At 51.0% G+C, this 15,395-nt stretch overlaps 5 protein-coding genes across 5 annotated transcripts; 1 reads left to right on the plus strand and 4 right to left on the minus strand.

The window, feature by feature from the left end:
* Positions 1 to 860: 860 nt before the first annotated feature.
* On the minus strand, positions 861 to 2,905 carry A1O9_10666 (uncharacterized protein; the record flags this gene model as incomplete). Its single annotated transcript, XM_013400354.1, has 3 exons — positions 861 to 1,495; positions 1,550 to 1,673; positions 2,642 to 2,905. 3 exons carry the CDS (start codon positions 2,903 to 2,905, stop codon positions 861 to 863), a joined length of 1,023 nt encoding a protein of 340 aa, XP_013255808.1.
* A 120-nt stretch (positions 2,906 to 3,025) lies between these two features.
* Positions 3,026 to 4,744, minus strand: A1O9_10667 (uncharacterized protein; the record flags this gene model as incomplete). The annotated part of the gene is made up of 1 exon (XM_013400355.1): positions 3,026 to 4,744. One exon carries the CDS (start codon positions 4,742 to 4,744, stop codon positions 3,026 to 3,028), a length of 1,719 nt encoding a protein of 572 aa, XP_013255809.1.
* A 1,386-nt stretch (positions 4,745 to 6,130) lies between these two features.
* Positions 6,131 to 6,860, plus strand: A1O9_10668 (F-type H+-transporting ATPase subunit G; the record flags this gene model as incomplete). The annotated part of the gene is made up of 3 exons (XM_013400356.1): positions 6,131 to 6,395; positions 6,452 to 6,536; positions 6,599 to 6,860. 3 exons carry the CDS (start codon positions 6,131 to 6,133, stop codon positions 6,858 to 6,860), a joined length of 612 nt encoding a protein of 203 aa, XP_013255810.1.
* A 1,465-nt stretch (positions 6,861 to 8,325) lies between these two features.
* On the minus strand, positions 8,326 to 8,757 carry A1O9_10669 (uncharacterized protein; the record flags this gene model as incomplete). Its single annotated transcript, XM_013400357.1, has 1 exon — positions 8,326 to 8,757. The coding sequence occupies exon 1, from the start codon at positions 8,731 to 8,733 to the stop codon at positions 8,326 to 8,328; it is 408 nt and encodes a 135-aa protein (XP_013255811.1). The 5' UTR covers positions 8,734 to 8,757.
* A 3,771-nt stretch (positions 8,758 to 12,528) lies between these two features.
* Positions 12,529 to 14,877, minus strand: A1O9_10670 (uncharacterized protein; the record flags this gene model as incomplete). The annotated part of the gene is made up of 6 exons (XM_013400358.1): positions 12,529 to 12,746; positions 12,813 to 13,353; positions 13,414 to 13,878; positions 13,933 to 14,419; positions 14,485 to 14,687; positions 14,743 to 14,877. 6 exons carry the CDS (start codon positions 14,875 to 14,877, stop codon positions 12,529 to 12,531), a joined length of 2,049 nt encoding a protein of 682 aa, XP_013255812.1.
* Between the last annotated feature and the right edge of the window lie 518 nt (positions 14,878 to 15,395).

Consider the following 15,395-nt stretch of genomic DNA (forward strand, 5'->3'; position numbering starts at 1 on the left):
CCTCACTAGTCGTATATACATCCGTCTCGTTACTTTGTATTCCCTGTTAATCGAACCCGTGGGTTATTTTGGCTGTTTGCAGATATCCCTTGGTATTTTTGAGTTCCCATTTTCTGTCGACCTTGTGGCCGGTCCATTTCGCAAAAAGCAACTTCTAGTACAGTTCCAGACCCACTTACCATCTCCGGGCTATTCTTTCTTGACCCTTTAGATCGTTTGTACACCAAGAATTCCATAAACATCCTAGACTCTGAACACGAGGATGGGTCATATCGGATACCGTGAGCCAAGGCGGATGAGACCGGTGCAGGTGGAAGAAGAGCCAGATAGGCAAAGGCATAGGGGGTAAGCCACCTTAGCCATTGCACGATCCAGACTGTCCCAATTGGTTGAATGTATCTCGAACTTCGTACACGGCGCTCGGTACGCCGTACCCAGCTTGCAATTTCATGGGGTTGTGAGTGAGAACGCCTCGCCTAGGGCAAGACCCTGTGGCTGTCAAGAACATGATCATCGTCAAGAATCCCCAACAAGACTGGACGGCAATATCCGAGAATATATCTTGTGGCTTGGGAGGTGGCTGTTGATCTCTTCCATTGTCAGGTGATCTGCCTGGCAAACTCGGCGGGGGAATCCGTTCATCCGTGCGTAGCGTTGAATGTCATGCGTCGGACTTGGACGCTCGGACGCAACAAAGCTCGTGTCTTGGGCAATGAACTAGCAGATCGATGGCATCGAATAGTACATGGAGCAGACGCCTCGGAGACCCCGAATTAGAACATTGGAATGCTTTGCAAAATAGTGGGTATTGTGTTTGCAGATTGTGCATCGAGTGTGGTACGTGTGGTTTGCATGGAACATCACCGTGTAGACACCCTCTTCCTCATACGCGGGGTCTTTCTCACGGCGGCGGTCGATCCATGGCGTTCCTTCTCAATCCTGCCATTCGTAGATCCAAGTAGAGCAGAGTAACTGCACACACTTTCACTGCGTTCCTTAGGGCTGTATGCTCTTACGCTATTGGTCTCAAGTGGTAGAGAACTTGGGTGACATTCCTCAATCAGCATTGCCAGATCAGGTGCTCGAGTAGCGATGCACTGCAGTCGAATTAAAGCTTGCCGTTGCCGCCGGCGCATGGTGTATGAAGACAGAGCTTGTGCTTCCAAAGATAGTGAGGGCCGAGGAGAAGATGTCGCAACCATACTATCTGACATGCTCAGATCCCACAGAGTGGGGTCGACATCATTCGACTCGTAGGGGAAGTCGGAGATGTTGGTGTCGGGTGTTTCTGGACCGTCGTAAAATCCCTCGTCACCATCAGTATCTGAGGAGGATGAGGATGAAACGATATCACTTGGTGGTGGTGATGGGGAACCTATGTCCATGTCGTTTAGCGCTTGAGATTGTAGTTGAGCAGTAAGAGCTGTGATGGAAGGATGCCGCGGAGCTCCAACGTATCTGTAGGAGTCGAATCGAGAATCGCGACGTGGTGCTACTGTGCGTGGTGAGGAGCAGCGTGATGCGAATGGAGAGATTTCCGCAGATGTACAGTCGTCCACGCCGTATGCCATAGCAGGTGAATGCGAGGATGACCCAAAGGAGAAGTTCTGATTAAACATGCTGATGGTGGGTTCGGCGCGGGCGATCCAAGAAGACAAGTATGAATGCTCAGTCTATACCCTGGAGACAGGAACTGTAGAGGGATGAGAGCTGAGACAATGTGTCGTGAGGAGTCGCCGGCGGTCGTAAGGGTTGAAATGGTGTCAGTGACGGTAGATGAGATGATAACAAATTTGGCCGTTCGGAGTAATTAATATCTCACCCGTGTGCACCGAGTACTAATCCTCAGTACAACAAGGGCAGAATCGGCGAAGAAAAAGGAAGTGTGGGGAAAGCGCTGGAGGTTAAATGAAGACTGCATGTGCATCGCAAGGAATGGCCTGCTAGTACACCAGCTCGCCATAAATGTCTTCTAGAACCACCTTGATAAGCGTGGAGTAGCATCTCGAGTAGCCGCCGAAAAAGCAGTTCTGGCCAAAAGGCAAAATTCCTTCTACCAAATCGGATACTGTCTGGGATGAATGTGGAGAGACTCAGCCAAGGAAGGGAGTGGATCGATGTCGCCAAAGGGACAAAAGGGAACGAAAAGGAATCCATGGATGGCTTGGGGCACCATGAGCGCCATGGATGCCAGGGCCTGGCACCCCTCCTCGTTTCTCATGGTGCCATCGTGGTGGCATCGGGTGGGCCTCGAGGCAAGCTAGACAAGCGGCGAGCGAGAGAACGACCGAAGCTTCGATGCATACGAGAACAGTAGATAGCGGATAATCGAGGCAATCGAGGCATGGCCCAGGGCACGATCGGGTGAGCCATCGCCTACAGAGGGGGATAGACTAGGACAGTTTCAGGCTTTGCTAGGCGTTCGGGCGATGGATGTCCAGGCCTGGAAGGGCCATCCATCCCGGCCAAGCGGTGTCATCCCCGGTGGGACTCTTCGGGCCCAGGAGACTAAAACGTGCCTCATAGTCGCTTTCAGACAGGGCGAATTCCGCCAGGAGGCGCCGGGATGCCCCAATACGGTTCGGATAGGCGCCCCCATTTTGCTGCCACTCGTCGGATCGTGGCGACCACCACGTCTCACTAGTCGAGCGGTTTCTCCAGTGTGACGTTGCAGCTTTGCTGGGAGTTCTCGGCCCTTCACTGATCGGCACAACAATCCCATCTTTGATTGCTTCTTTGCGTCACATTCACCAACACCTTTGCACGAGTAGATCAACTGGCTGATTTCAGCAGCTAAGCTGTCGATCAGGATGTCTCGAAGAATGTTCCATTGCAGAAACCAACAAGAGCGATTGGTGTCAATGACATAGGTCAAAGCCATGATGCTACCAGGGATGTCATTCATGATTTGCCACACGACTCTGATGGCGCACTGGGCGATAGAACTCGCCGGGAAATGATGCAGCAATATAGTATTTTGTGAAAGCAGCCGTTATTTCTCATGTTCTGTATTGTCTTGACCTAGCTACCATAACGCAGGAATGTGATGGTCCACCAGGAAGCATATCCATGTGGTGGAGTTTTGGCCGTACAGTGGGCTACAATACAATCGCTTGGGTTGACCACGATCCCCCCATTTGACGTCAAGATCGAAAGGCGATGCCTGGGCCAATCGAGCGCTGAGTTCGGCAATTCCCTCTGGTCCAGTGTGGGAGAGATGTCCATGAATGTAGTCCTTGGTCGCGAATAACATGGGTGATACGTTACAAATCTCATAATACGTATCGTCGAGCGGAGACTTGCCTAAAAGGAAGAAGTCCGAGTACAACTCTTGCAAGCCACTCATAAACTCGTCCAATACATCGTCCACATTACTGCTAGCGGCCGAGGCATGCGAAGCATTTGAAGATCCGGGGTTCTTGGATGCGTTCAAGCGTGGATGCGGAGGGCTACTTGAATTGGGAGTCCTGCTGCTTCTTTCTTCATTGGCTAGGTTTAACCAGATGTCGTCTTGGTGGTGCGAATTGGGGTTCACGTTATGTCGATCCTGAGGCAGGACGCAGCCACCCAGAAGGTCTTCTGATGATAGTTTATAGGCTGTTTCACTCCATTCAGCTCGTATTGGATCCTGGACTGGAGAGCGCAGATCGCTTTCGATGGTTGATGTATTCGAGGCCTTTTCCAGCTCTGGTAATGAAGCGGCATCGTTTATGAAGCGCGTCACATCAATCAAACTGGCGAGCATGAATCGGCTCCTACCGCTGCTTGGGATGATCAACGGGGTGAAAAGCACGAGGTGAGTGATAGGATCGCCTGCTGCATCTTTTCCGGTAACGATGTCCATGGACGCGCCCTCACATTCGAGGCTGTTCAAGAAGAATTGCTCTCCAATACTAAATATGTACCTCAATTCTTGGGAGGTTGCAATCACAGGATATCCTGGAGCATTGGTATCGAGAATGCAGAAAGACTTGAAATGCTCCACGAGGGGGTCATCTCCGTCCGGGTCAGCTGGGTCTTTCTCATGGCTTTCGGCCGAGGCTATTTCGCTGTGATTCACGGTAGAGTTGGATGGCGATTGCAACCATGAAACATGTTTCTGTTCAGTCCGAAGTGGGCGAGCACGACTCTCCCAGAAATGATCTGCTGTTGAGGATCTCCCGTGAAGATGAGAATCGAATGTGATAGAGGAGTTTCTGCGTAAGAGATCTCGCCGTGAGTCTTGTACTCGCAGGGTCGAGACGCTTGAGTATGTGGTGAGGCTGGCGAAGCTGGAGACACTGGCTTCGTGACTAACGACAGAGGTGAGCGTCGGTGACATGACCTGAGTGACTTGGCGATGAGGTACAGTCGAATGTTGAAAGTACTGATGGTTGAGATTAAATTGGCTGAGGCTCCTCGCGGGAAGCAGAGACTGGCGGCCTGAAGGAGTAGTGGTTGATTGTCGAGGTGGTGTCTGAAATCTGTTGGGAATTGAGGCCGATACCGTGTACTCGGCAAGGCTTGACTGGCTGGTACTGAAGTCCGAGAAGAGTGAATATGAGGACGGTTGATGGCTGATGGCAGTGGTGGTGTTGATGGCGGATGGTTCAGCCCGGCGCAAGATTCCCGATCCCACGGTTTGCGGCGATTGATGTTCGGATTTCTTCGATTTGCCAAAGGAGAAGACATCCTTAAGACTCTGTTTGAGCGACTTGCGCTGATATGAGATTGGATGAGGTTGAAGGGGTTTCTTGGCAGTCATTTTCGCACAAGTTGGAGGTGGTGGTAAGGCGGTGAGGACGATGGCGGTGATGAGTAGTATGAACAGAGGATAAACCCTCAAGTCACCCTGTCCATGGGATAAGATGCCAATTGACGGTATGCGGCAAGGCTTCGCTCCGTTTCAACTGAATAACAAGACTCAAATGCAAGCATCCGCCCGGCGCAACGCGACAAGAGCAAAACAGGTTTCACAAGAACGCCGCCTACCAAACACCTTGACCAACCTTTACGATATCCCTTTGACGTCCTCAGGCTTGAGGAGTGACTACATTGTGATCAAGTGTAAGTGAGGCATGCGCACATGCAAGATAGATGCAAGATTTGAGTGATGATCGTGCAGTTTTCTGTACAGGCGTTGATCGACATAAGTGAGAAAAGTCTGAAGGGCCGCCGATGCAGGGGCTCGGGGCGAAGGACAAAGCCGACCGGGGAAGCACGGCTCCTACGCCAGTTTGGGATGTCTTGGGGCGACTGGACTGTTTCATATCGCTCATAGATCCAGAATATCGGGTCTGAGCATGGGCTGATGGGGATGGGGTGAATAGGGATTGGTACCATTGTTCCAATATAGAGATCTATGGTTCTTGTTTGGGAGGTCAAGCCCGTCGTTGGGTAGGACGACGGCTCTTGTGCACGCACTAGTCACTTCGCCAGGAGATCAACGTCTTATTCTATCGACTCAGAGAGAGGGACATTATTAACGCTGCGTTCATACTCGGTATAGGGGACTACTAGTCATATGCGCCGTACTCTGCAGTATGAGAGTTCTAAGGGATATCATATAGTCTATATAGCTGCGGCACGTGCCGTTGCGTTGTTGGAAGGTGCATCCAATATAGGATTTCTGGGTGGAAGGCGCGAAACAGAACGGAACAGGCCTTCAGGGAGGCAGACAGTAAGGGAGTCCCTGCACCAAGCAGCACCTAGCAGCGCCTAGCAGCACCTAGCAGGCACCCAAGGGCACCCAAGGGCACCTAAATGTTGAAATGGCAGAGATCCCAAGTCACGCGCAGTCGATGGCCGAGAAACGTTATCACGTGGCATCATATCACGTGGATCTGGCTTCCTGATCACGTGCCGCTTATCACGTGCCAACTGCGTCCCTTTCAGCCGCCGGAAACACGCTCTCCTAAGCAGCGCCAATCAGAAGCTCCATGGCCTGGGCGAAACTCACCCCCAATTCATTCCGAGATTTCATCTCAGAGCTTCATCAACATTTGTGATTGTGAACCGGTCTCGGTCCAGATTTCTCCCTCATTTGGCCACCACAATCTCTCACCACCTTTTGCCGTCGACCTCAATTCTTCCTTCGTCTCACCACCCTTCCATTTCGCCTTCTGCGCTCCTCGAGGAGCCCACCGCAGCCATGTCTGCAGCTCCCACTACTCGCGCCCTGGTCCGTCAATCAAAACTTCTCCTGCGCCGAAACAATTTTAGACAAGCTTCCACCGCTTCTGAAGCCGCCGGCAAGGCCCAACAAACCGGTCAAGAAGCTATCTCCAAAGCTTCCGAAGGCCTGAGTCGTGTCCAGAGCTCCGCATCCTCCGCCATCACCAAAGTCGGCTCAGCAACAGCAGGTGCCCTGGGAAAAATTGGCGGAAGAACGGGTAGATTGATTTCGGCAGTTCAATGTACGGTTCCTGAGGAGCCACGTCTTTACCTCACACTGACAAAACTCTTCCTCCAGCATTAATACCACCAACCATTTATTACACTCGTGTTGGTGTTGAGCTTTCCAAGATTCTCTATCGAGGTCAACAATGGGCTCCTCCGTAGGCCGCTCCAGATTCCACATTGTCCGTATCATTCTCTGTTTCGGCTAACGACTATGCAGGTCCCTGGCTCAGTTTCAATCATATTTCCAACCAGTCACTAATGCGTTCCGCAATCCTCGATCTCTCGGCTCGAGCGCCGCCTCCGTCTCTAACGCGATAAACCTGGAAACAATTCTCCGCAGTGTCAGAAATGTCAACCGTCAACAATTAACCACTGTAGGACTTGTTTCGGCCGAAGTGCTAGGTTTCTTTACTGTGGGCGAGATCATCGGTCGGTTTAAGGTTGTTGGCTATCACGGTGCGCCTTCCCACGAGCATTAAAGGAAAAGAGGAGGCATTCTGGACGTCTATGGTTGCAACATATGCTTTGTGGAGGAATCCGGAGGGTCGCCTTGTAATCTTAGGAGTTCATTGCACGAAAAGAAATGGTCAATACATATCCTCAGGTTTGCCATGCTTATGGATTTTGTCTCTGATCTGGATTTGGTGTCTACTAACCATGTTTCTCATCGTCACGGCCGGTCTCAGCGCGGATTCCTCGGTTTCCAGGGGTCTGTGGAATCAATCACGTGTATTAGCTCCGGCACTACGATCGTTGACATGAGCTGGCACAGAAACCTCCTTAGGTACAACAGTGGAGGCATTCTTTGTGGGCCGCCGTGGTAACCATTTTTTGCGTCGTTGACATCTCAGATCGAGACGTTGCGAAGGACGGGATAAGCGGCGTCCACCAACTAAGCAATCCCGGCCAATTCTTTGATTTCCAGGGGTGCGCAGATCTATCAGGGCATCCTACACAGCCGACTAAACCGACTGATGACTCAGGCCCCGAAGATACCCTGATTCATCCTGAGCCGCCTCTCGACCATCTTCGGGGAGGTGGAAGAACGTAAATCCTGTCGTATAATCTAGTGACACTGTGTCAGTGCGCTGTATTGCGTTGCTTTAGGCTTCATATCTCAGCGATAAAAGCCACTGCTGGCCTGACAGTGTCCAGGACAGGGCCAACCATTGAGGTCGCATGCCTGCACATTGACGCGAGACACATGTCGGCTCTCGCCCCAGGCGCAGTACTTCCCGCGTCCAAGACAGTATAGCCAAACGCTTCCTCGCCAGATCATGCATTCAATACGCATAATGCACGGACAATTCTGTCCCATTTGAACCACCCCCTTGTCTGTTCCCTTGAGCGATATGTCATGCAGCGTGCTTTGACGACCATGTATCACCAGCTTCTCTCAGCGTTGCTATCGGAGAAGGCGTGTCCGCAATATCAGACGCTCTGACACTATGTACGAGCGTGATCATTAGTTCGGCCCTCATCGTGATTCCCGCTTACGTGCTTAGTAGTAGTACGAGTAGTATTATTATTTAGGTAGGCTGTCGCGTACACTGTCCAATTCGGGCCATTGGGCCGTCCGAGGGTGTGTTTGTGGATGATGCCTTTTATCCTCCCTATCCTTTCTCCTAGAGCCACAACCCTGCAGCATAATGACAGAATACTGAATTAGTCACTCGCAGGTCTACGTAACTAGGCGAGTATGCCTTGCATTTCGTCTAATTGGGGGCTTGAAGGAAGTATTATACGCCGTGACATTGACGAGGCCACTATCTCCGCCAATGGCGACCGTCGCAAGGAAGTTTCGAGACTTCCACTTATGTATGACATGGATAGCCTTCTCTTCGGTTGCATACTTGGTAAGTAGACGAAACCCCCATACCTACTCGTAATTCATTGGTCCTCGCGCCTCGTCGATACTTGGCCCACAGCATGTCAGAGGACTTGCTACCTAACACCTTGCTCAACAACCGGTGGATCCTGATGACCTTTTCCCTTCTGCTTTCCCCCAGTCGTCGACCCTGCAAACACTCTCTTCTCGAATCCGGCTTCTACATTGTGCTCCCCGACACGCTTCTTCCCCATGTAGGAGGCCTTCTGTTCGATAATGACCGTCTTTTTCTTGGCCCCGGCCTCCACTTCGGCAGTCGACTCACTCATGCTGGGATTGGCCGGCGAAGCATCCAGCGGATTACTCCAGTGGTCCCGACGGCCAGCATTGGAGAGGAGTTCCGAAGGATCGTTCCCGTGCTCGTTTTTGCCGAAGGAGATGTTGGACTGCGCAGCCACCACATCGTCGGTGCCGGATTTAGATGTTTCGTCTGACTGACGGTCAATGCTGTGGCGGTTTTCCATGGCTTGCCGCTTCTGTTGAGATGATGCATCCTGGCCGCTTGATGGAGGGATCTTGGAACCATCTAGGTCTATTCTAGTGTTGCTGATTGCTCTGGCTTGTGATTGCGGTATATTGCTATACTTGGTAGGCAGACGTATCGAGCGAACCACGCTCTGAATCCGCACGGGAGTGCTTCTTAACGACATTGTTTCGATTGAGGTGATGGTACTCAACCTTAGGCCAATGGATTGAGATCAGATAGTTTGCAATCCTTGGACTAACCTGGACATTACAGCAAATGGGGGGCGCTTAGGGTAGGATTCCGTATGATCATATCAGTTATCGTTTGTTCACGAATCGACTGCCAGATGTATTTGTATCTTGACGAAACAGATTACATGCAAGAATCACACCCCTCCCAGAAGTTTCAGGATTCTCAAATACCTGGAGAACTCGTATGATGCGGTGACATTACGACAGTTAGACGTCATAGCTCCTGGAGAGCTTCCTGGGCTTTGCAAGCAGGATGTCCGTTCCGCGAACCGTGTTGTGTGGAGTTGCAGGCGGGGGAGAAGCGGCCATGTAAAGGGAATATGATCCTTTGATTGGGTACATAAGTAGCGTCGGTGTATCGACGTATCTTGGAATTATTCGACACTTCTAGATACAGTACTGCCCTTTGGGCGTTGTCTAGAACCTCAACTTAGGTGACGTCATGCTTCTCTTGTTTAGAGATCCAAGAATGCATGATATTTTACTGCACGTAATATCACAGAGAGTAAAGGGGGGGGGGGGGGCAACTTTGCTGATTCCCAAATCATGCATGGCCTCTCGCCAGTATGGCATCATGTGAAGAATTCTAAATGTGCGAACTCCACCAGCTGATGGCCCATCAATCATGAAGGCCAAGCGGCTGACCGGTGCTCCCAAGCTTCTGGACGATGTTGCTCAACGGGTTACCATCCAATACAGGCCTTTATGATGCGAAAGGACATTCAAGGTCTTGTTCCTATATACCTCGGTGACTAAAGAGTCGGGACACTGATCTATTTTTTGCAAGGTGCTATGCTTGGTAATGACTACGAGTACATGACACCCACAGGCGACCCCTGGTGCATGATATCGAGCTCACCCGGTACCCCGTATAGGGCTTCCTACCCACCTAACTAGGTAGCTAAGCTCTCCATAATTACGAGTACGCAAGCATAATCTCCATCTGGCTCGCTTGACTGCTGAGACGACTTCTTCGGCCTCCTAAACCCTCAAGTAACAGTGAGATCTGCCAAGGCGGCCATCGATGGCCCGTCCATTTTTGAATCTCCATCCAAGCAAGTCATCCTGCCTTTAGGAATCAGGAATCTGGCATCGCCAGAACAATGACTAGATTGCACAGTTGGATTGTCTAATCTACTCTACATGATTCCATGTGGGCAAGCTTGTGGTCTATTGCCTATGACTTTTAGGCTCGAGCATCTGCTGTATCGGAGCACTCACTTCCTCCTATATTTTCAGATTTTGAAGTTCTATATACCCATTCAACCTTGGAAGGAATACGGACTGGCCGTGGTGAGCGACATATACTTGCATGCAGGTGCGAGTTGCACTCAGACACAGGGAAAAGCTGCCATGCGGCTCATATCTTGCCTCGGAACTTTTCCCATTCAGCCGTGATGGACATGGTTGAAAGTTACGACATGCTAGCATTCATCCCATATACTGGCGAAGGTAAAGAGCTCCAAAGGCGACGGGAACTACAACTGTCCAAGGCTAGAAGCCATGCTGCCCAGCGTTCATATGCCTGGAGAAAACCAAGACAAACTCAAAGGCAAGTGCCACATGCAGATAATGGGTCTTCATTTGTGCGAAGTGACTCAGACAACAAGCCACACCAGCACAGACTCACCGCTGGAAGACGAACCCTCAATCGAAGAGTCGACTGGCATTTTGGATCTCTGGGAGGCACCTGCAGGTCCGTTGGCGACCTTGATGTGACAGCTCTTCAATTCTACCTTCGGCAGCCTCTTTCGCAAACATTGAGCGCAGAAGTCGTCGACAGGTTCCACCGGCCATCTGCAAAGCTCGGTCAGTGGTCATCCTTCCTCCAGGAAACCGTTCAACGTGTCACCAAAAACTCCGCTGCCCTAGACAGCCTTGTCGCCTCAACTGTCATCCTGATGGCAGATAACTACATGGGCAACGCCTCATTGATCTCAGCTGGACGGGAGATTACACGACATGCTGTGAGTGAGTTACGAATTTCAATCCAAGCGAATGCTTCTGTGGACCCCTTCAGTGTTCAGCTCAGCTCCCTGCATCTATGCCTGGGAGCACTTCGAGCTGGCGACATCAATGCAACTCGTACGCACCTCACGTTCCTCGAAGCAACTGTCACCGAGCTTGATATTCATGATCCTTACCATGTCGATTACCTCAGCATTGTCCGATTCTGTGACGTGTGGCTCGCTCTCGAAAGCGGACAGGCCCCATCCATCTTTTTGCACCCACATTTCCGGCCGGAGTATGAAGCACGACTCAGGCGATCTGAACAACCCAGCTCATACGCCCCCACCAGGTCGACGAGTGCACCAAATTCGAGGGACTCAGAACACATGAGCGTTCCCCCACATCAGATACCCAACTCTGATGCCGTCAACACTACCAAGTCAAACTCTCCAACCCCTGTCCGAAGGTCACATTCTGGTCTCTTCCGTGCTGCCGAGTCAGGGCTTTTGAGCATCGTCACGCCTGGCATAATCACGAACTACGCATACGCCCTAGACTACATCTCCGAGTCTGCACAAAAGGAAACGACTACCCTTGACGACTTCCAACCTATGGTAGCCAACTGTATTGAGAGCCTATGCCAACTGGGTTTTGCGCTCCAACAAATCGAGCACGATTTGCATACACCTACGAACCAATTAGACAGCAACCAGGGATCGCCTTTGCAGGTCAGCGCTGTACGCAGCACCGATTTTGACGAGCCTGTCGCCCTGGCACTCCAGATCCAGATCGTGATCCGCATGGGGAGATTTGTCCAGAGGAACCGAGAGAAGCTTTCGCGTCGCCTTACCAAGGCTTTGTGGCTGAAGCCGCGTCTGATGGAATGGACACGGGCAGAAAAGCGGGGAAATGGGGCCACGGACGTCCTCTCAAACCAGCTATATCTGTGGGTACTTCTGACTGGCATGCTATGTGCCAAGAATGATTCGAAGGAGCTCGAATGGTACAGAAGCAGAGCTTTGCGAGCACTGGCAGCGATGGATATCACGACTGAAGCACAATTGGATAGCACGTTAGAGCCGTTCCTTGCAGTGCCCGCCCCCTTTGATTACGGGTTCCGCAAGCTTGCGCAGGATCTCGTTGGAGCTTCAGCAATGCTGGGAAGCTAATCGGATCATCTGAGTAAAGAGGAACGAAACCAGCATTGGGAAAGAAGGAGAAGCATAGAGAATGGGGTCATTCGTCAGGACGTGGCTTTGGTGAAGACCTTCGGCGGTTGGACTCTTAAGATATGGCTTTAAAGCTGGTGTGGGTAGATAGAAATAAGACAGGAGAAGGAGGGTGTTGGTCAAAACGGGAGAGAAGCCAGCAATAGCAAGAGGAAGGCGATTCTCCGTACTACTTGCTCTTCACTACATATTGACATCGCCTATACGATGATATACGGTCAGGATAAGGGATAGGTCAATAGTATTGACCTGTGGACAATCGACAAACCCGAGCCTTGACCCCATTTCTTCGCTCTATCAGCAAGCTTAAAACGAACGGCTGGGCCACAATAGCTCACACAGGTGATGTCGTGGTGGCATCGACTAGGACTTCAGTGTCACTTTCTCCTCAGGAGTCTGTTGGCCGCTTTCTTCCTCAACCTCAGCAACACGACCATGTAGAGCGGGCTTCTTCTTGCCAGAAATGTCCAAAATGATTGACTTGACAGTATGAACCATGGTCTTGCGGCCTTGCCAGAGCGGGAATAAACCGACACAGAATGTACTGAAGAATAGCCACAAGATTCCCACAACGACCCAGCCTGTTTGAGGATTCGAGGTTAGCTCGTGTCAAAGAGTGCAAGGGGAAATGGCTCGGCTCAACTCACCTGTAAAGAATTTCTTACTGAAGATATATCCAGTCCCATACAATGGCATTGGCCACAGCACCAGAAGAGCCAAGGTCATAATGACTGTCATGCTTCTCGCAATCACTGCAGCCTTAGTCAACTTCTTCTGTTCGGCGGCTTCCTCCTCTGGCGACTGTGTGACTTGGGTTTGCACGATCTCAGCATCCACGCTAGATCTGCGGATGATCTCTGAGTCGTCAACCTTGCGGATGGTTTTCATGGACTGCCAGTCGTAGTTTTGCTTGCCAAACGCAAAGGTCAGAATTGGAATGAAGACGATAGGGCTGAGCAAGGCTGTCACATTGCCGGCTAGCATGGGGTTGTTGGAGCCGGTGCAGTCAACATTGAGCACACCGCACTCCTTCTTCGCGGTCACGAGCCAGGCAATAATGGCGCAGATAAAGCCTAGCACTGGTGCTCCTGCTGCTGCTTGCCAGTTCTGGTCTTTCCACATTAGGGCTAATGTTGCTGGAAGCACGGCACTTGAAATGATGCATCCCATCAACAAGTATAGGTACCCCTTGAAACCAATCAGCATACCATTATCCCATTAGTCTGTCAAAAAGGGGGTTCAACGTACCATGCCGACTCCAGCGTAGAACAAACCAGTTGAGAAAGATGCAAGTATAATGGCGTAGACGACGCAAGAGACATGCGACATTCGGATCAAGAATTTCCCAGAAGCCTTAGGATTGATGTAGGTTTGGTAAATATCGTACGTCCAGATTGATGAGACAGCGATCAGCTCAGCAGACGAAGCAGAAGTCACTGCCATGAAGATGAGAAGCAGTGTGGCTGCAGCGCCTCCTTTTCCAAGGAGGGCGACCGCAGCATATGGCAAGACTAACCCAGCACTGACATCGGCGTGAGGAATCCGATTGGGATACGTAGGGAAGACAGGGTTGTTTTCCAAGGCCAGTGCTGAAAGTCCCATCGTCGTTGCGCAAAGCCATGGAATGGCAAACCAAGACAAGCCTCCTAGCACGTATCCTGGCAGCGCATCGACCGGCGAGGCAGCGATTGCCTTATTGTAATATCCGTTGTCCTTGAACCTGATTAGCGGAATTTTCAATGAGATGAGATGAGATGCGAGACCGACCAAAAATACTGTCCCAAAGTTGCCAACGATATTGATAACAAAGAAGATTGCTCCTTCTTTGCTCTGCATCGTGAGATAGCTCCCCTCAGCATTGCCATCCACGGGGTGTCGTGCGGCAGCTTCCACAAGCAAATCCCAAACCTTACCTGGCGATCCTACCACCTCGTTTGTGGCATAGGCACTAAAGGCAAAGACGAAGATAATCACCAAAATGATAACTGTGTGAACATAATCGGTTAAGAAAGTCGCCTTGATGCCGCCGAACATGGTGTAGAGAACGACACCGACAGGTAGCAAGAAACAAGCAGCAGCAGTTGGAACGCCGCAAAGAGAGCTTGCAACAGCACTTCCGCCAGTCAAAAGCATGGCGGTGACTAGGATGTTGGTCATTAGGCCAAAGACCAAGAATACAATATGCGTCACGACGCCATACCTCGCCTTGATTACTTCAAGGAAAGTATGTGCATTTGGTGCTCTTCTCTTGAGTCTGATACCATCGTCAGATAGCTGTCAAATATACTTGGATCGCTGTGGAAGATGGGGAAGGCTCACTCAATGGCCAGGGTTGCGAAAAGCAGGATCTGGACGGTGGCACCCGAAGCGTACCAAAAGGGTCCGCTGACGCCATAAGAGTAAGCAACACCAGACGACTGAAGAAGAGTTGCCGCCCAAGTCCAACTACTGACGACCGCGGCGGCGACAAGCCCTGACTTCACAGTTCTGCCAGCGGTTGAGAATGCTTCAGATGTTTGCACCTAGCCAGAAAATTAGTAAAATTGTTTCGTTTCGTTGGAGAGAGTCCACACAAACCTCTCCATGATAGCGCTTCAAGGCCCACGTGGTGAAGATCATGCCGAGGGCAAATGCAAACCCCAGACCGAGGATGATTCCATATCCAAATCCCTGAGTTAGGGGTACATAAGCTGCCCCAGCTTTGTCCGACATGATGTGCGGCGGAAATGTCTTGGACTGGCAGGATTTTCAGTTGACACTGTCACAATTAGCAAGGCATGCTCCAAGAGGCTTCGCCGGCCTTTGCGGGGGCATTTGACCTGATATAAGCTGCTGCCTCAATCGTTGGGAACTTGAGAAGCACAATCCCATGACAAAAGGAAAAGGCTAAGCGGCATGGGAATGTGGAGAGACCACGATGGGCTCCGATGATCAGCACGCCATACTGTGGGATATCTCAGTTCTTCCACTTGACAACTCAGTTGTATGAGTGTGGAGCTTGAAGCTTCCCATGCAAGATCTCCGTTTCAGCATGTTGACATTGATCGTAATTGGATCGTCGCACTGTCCGGTCCGCAACTTTGAGCCTGTGCTGGCGAAAGGCAGGGTCCTAGCGCGAACGAGCTAGTTGAAGATCACCAGATAAGCAAATCATATTTTAATGGCTTTACGGAATGTTGTGAGACCGTTGGCAGAGATAGAGCGAAGTTTGGCTGGATGATGTGTGTGAG

The sequence above is a fragment of the Exophiala aquamarina genome (assembly GCF_000709125.1).
Source record: "Exophiala aquamarina CBS 119918 chromosome Unknown aczIA-supercont1.14, whole genome shotgun sequence".
In the NCBI taxonomy this organism is placed as follows: Eukaryota; Fungi; Ascomycota; class Eurotiomycetes; order Chaetothyriales; family Herpotrichiellaceae; genus Exophiala; species Exophiala aquamarina.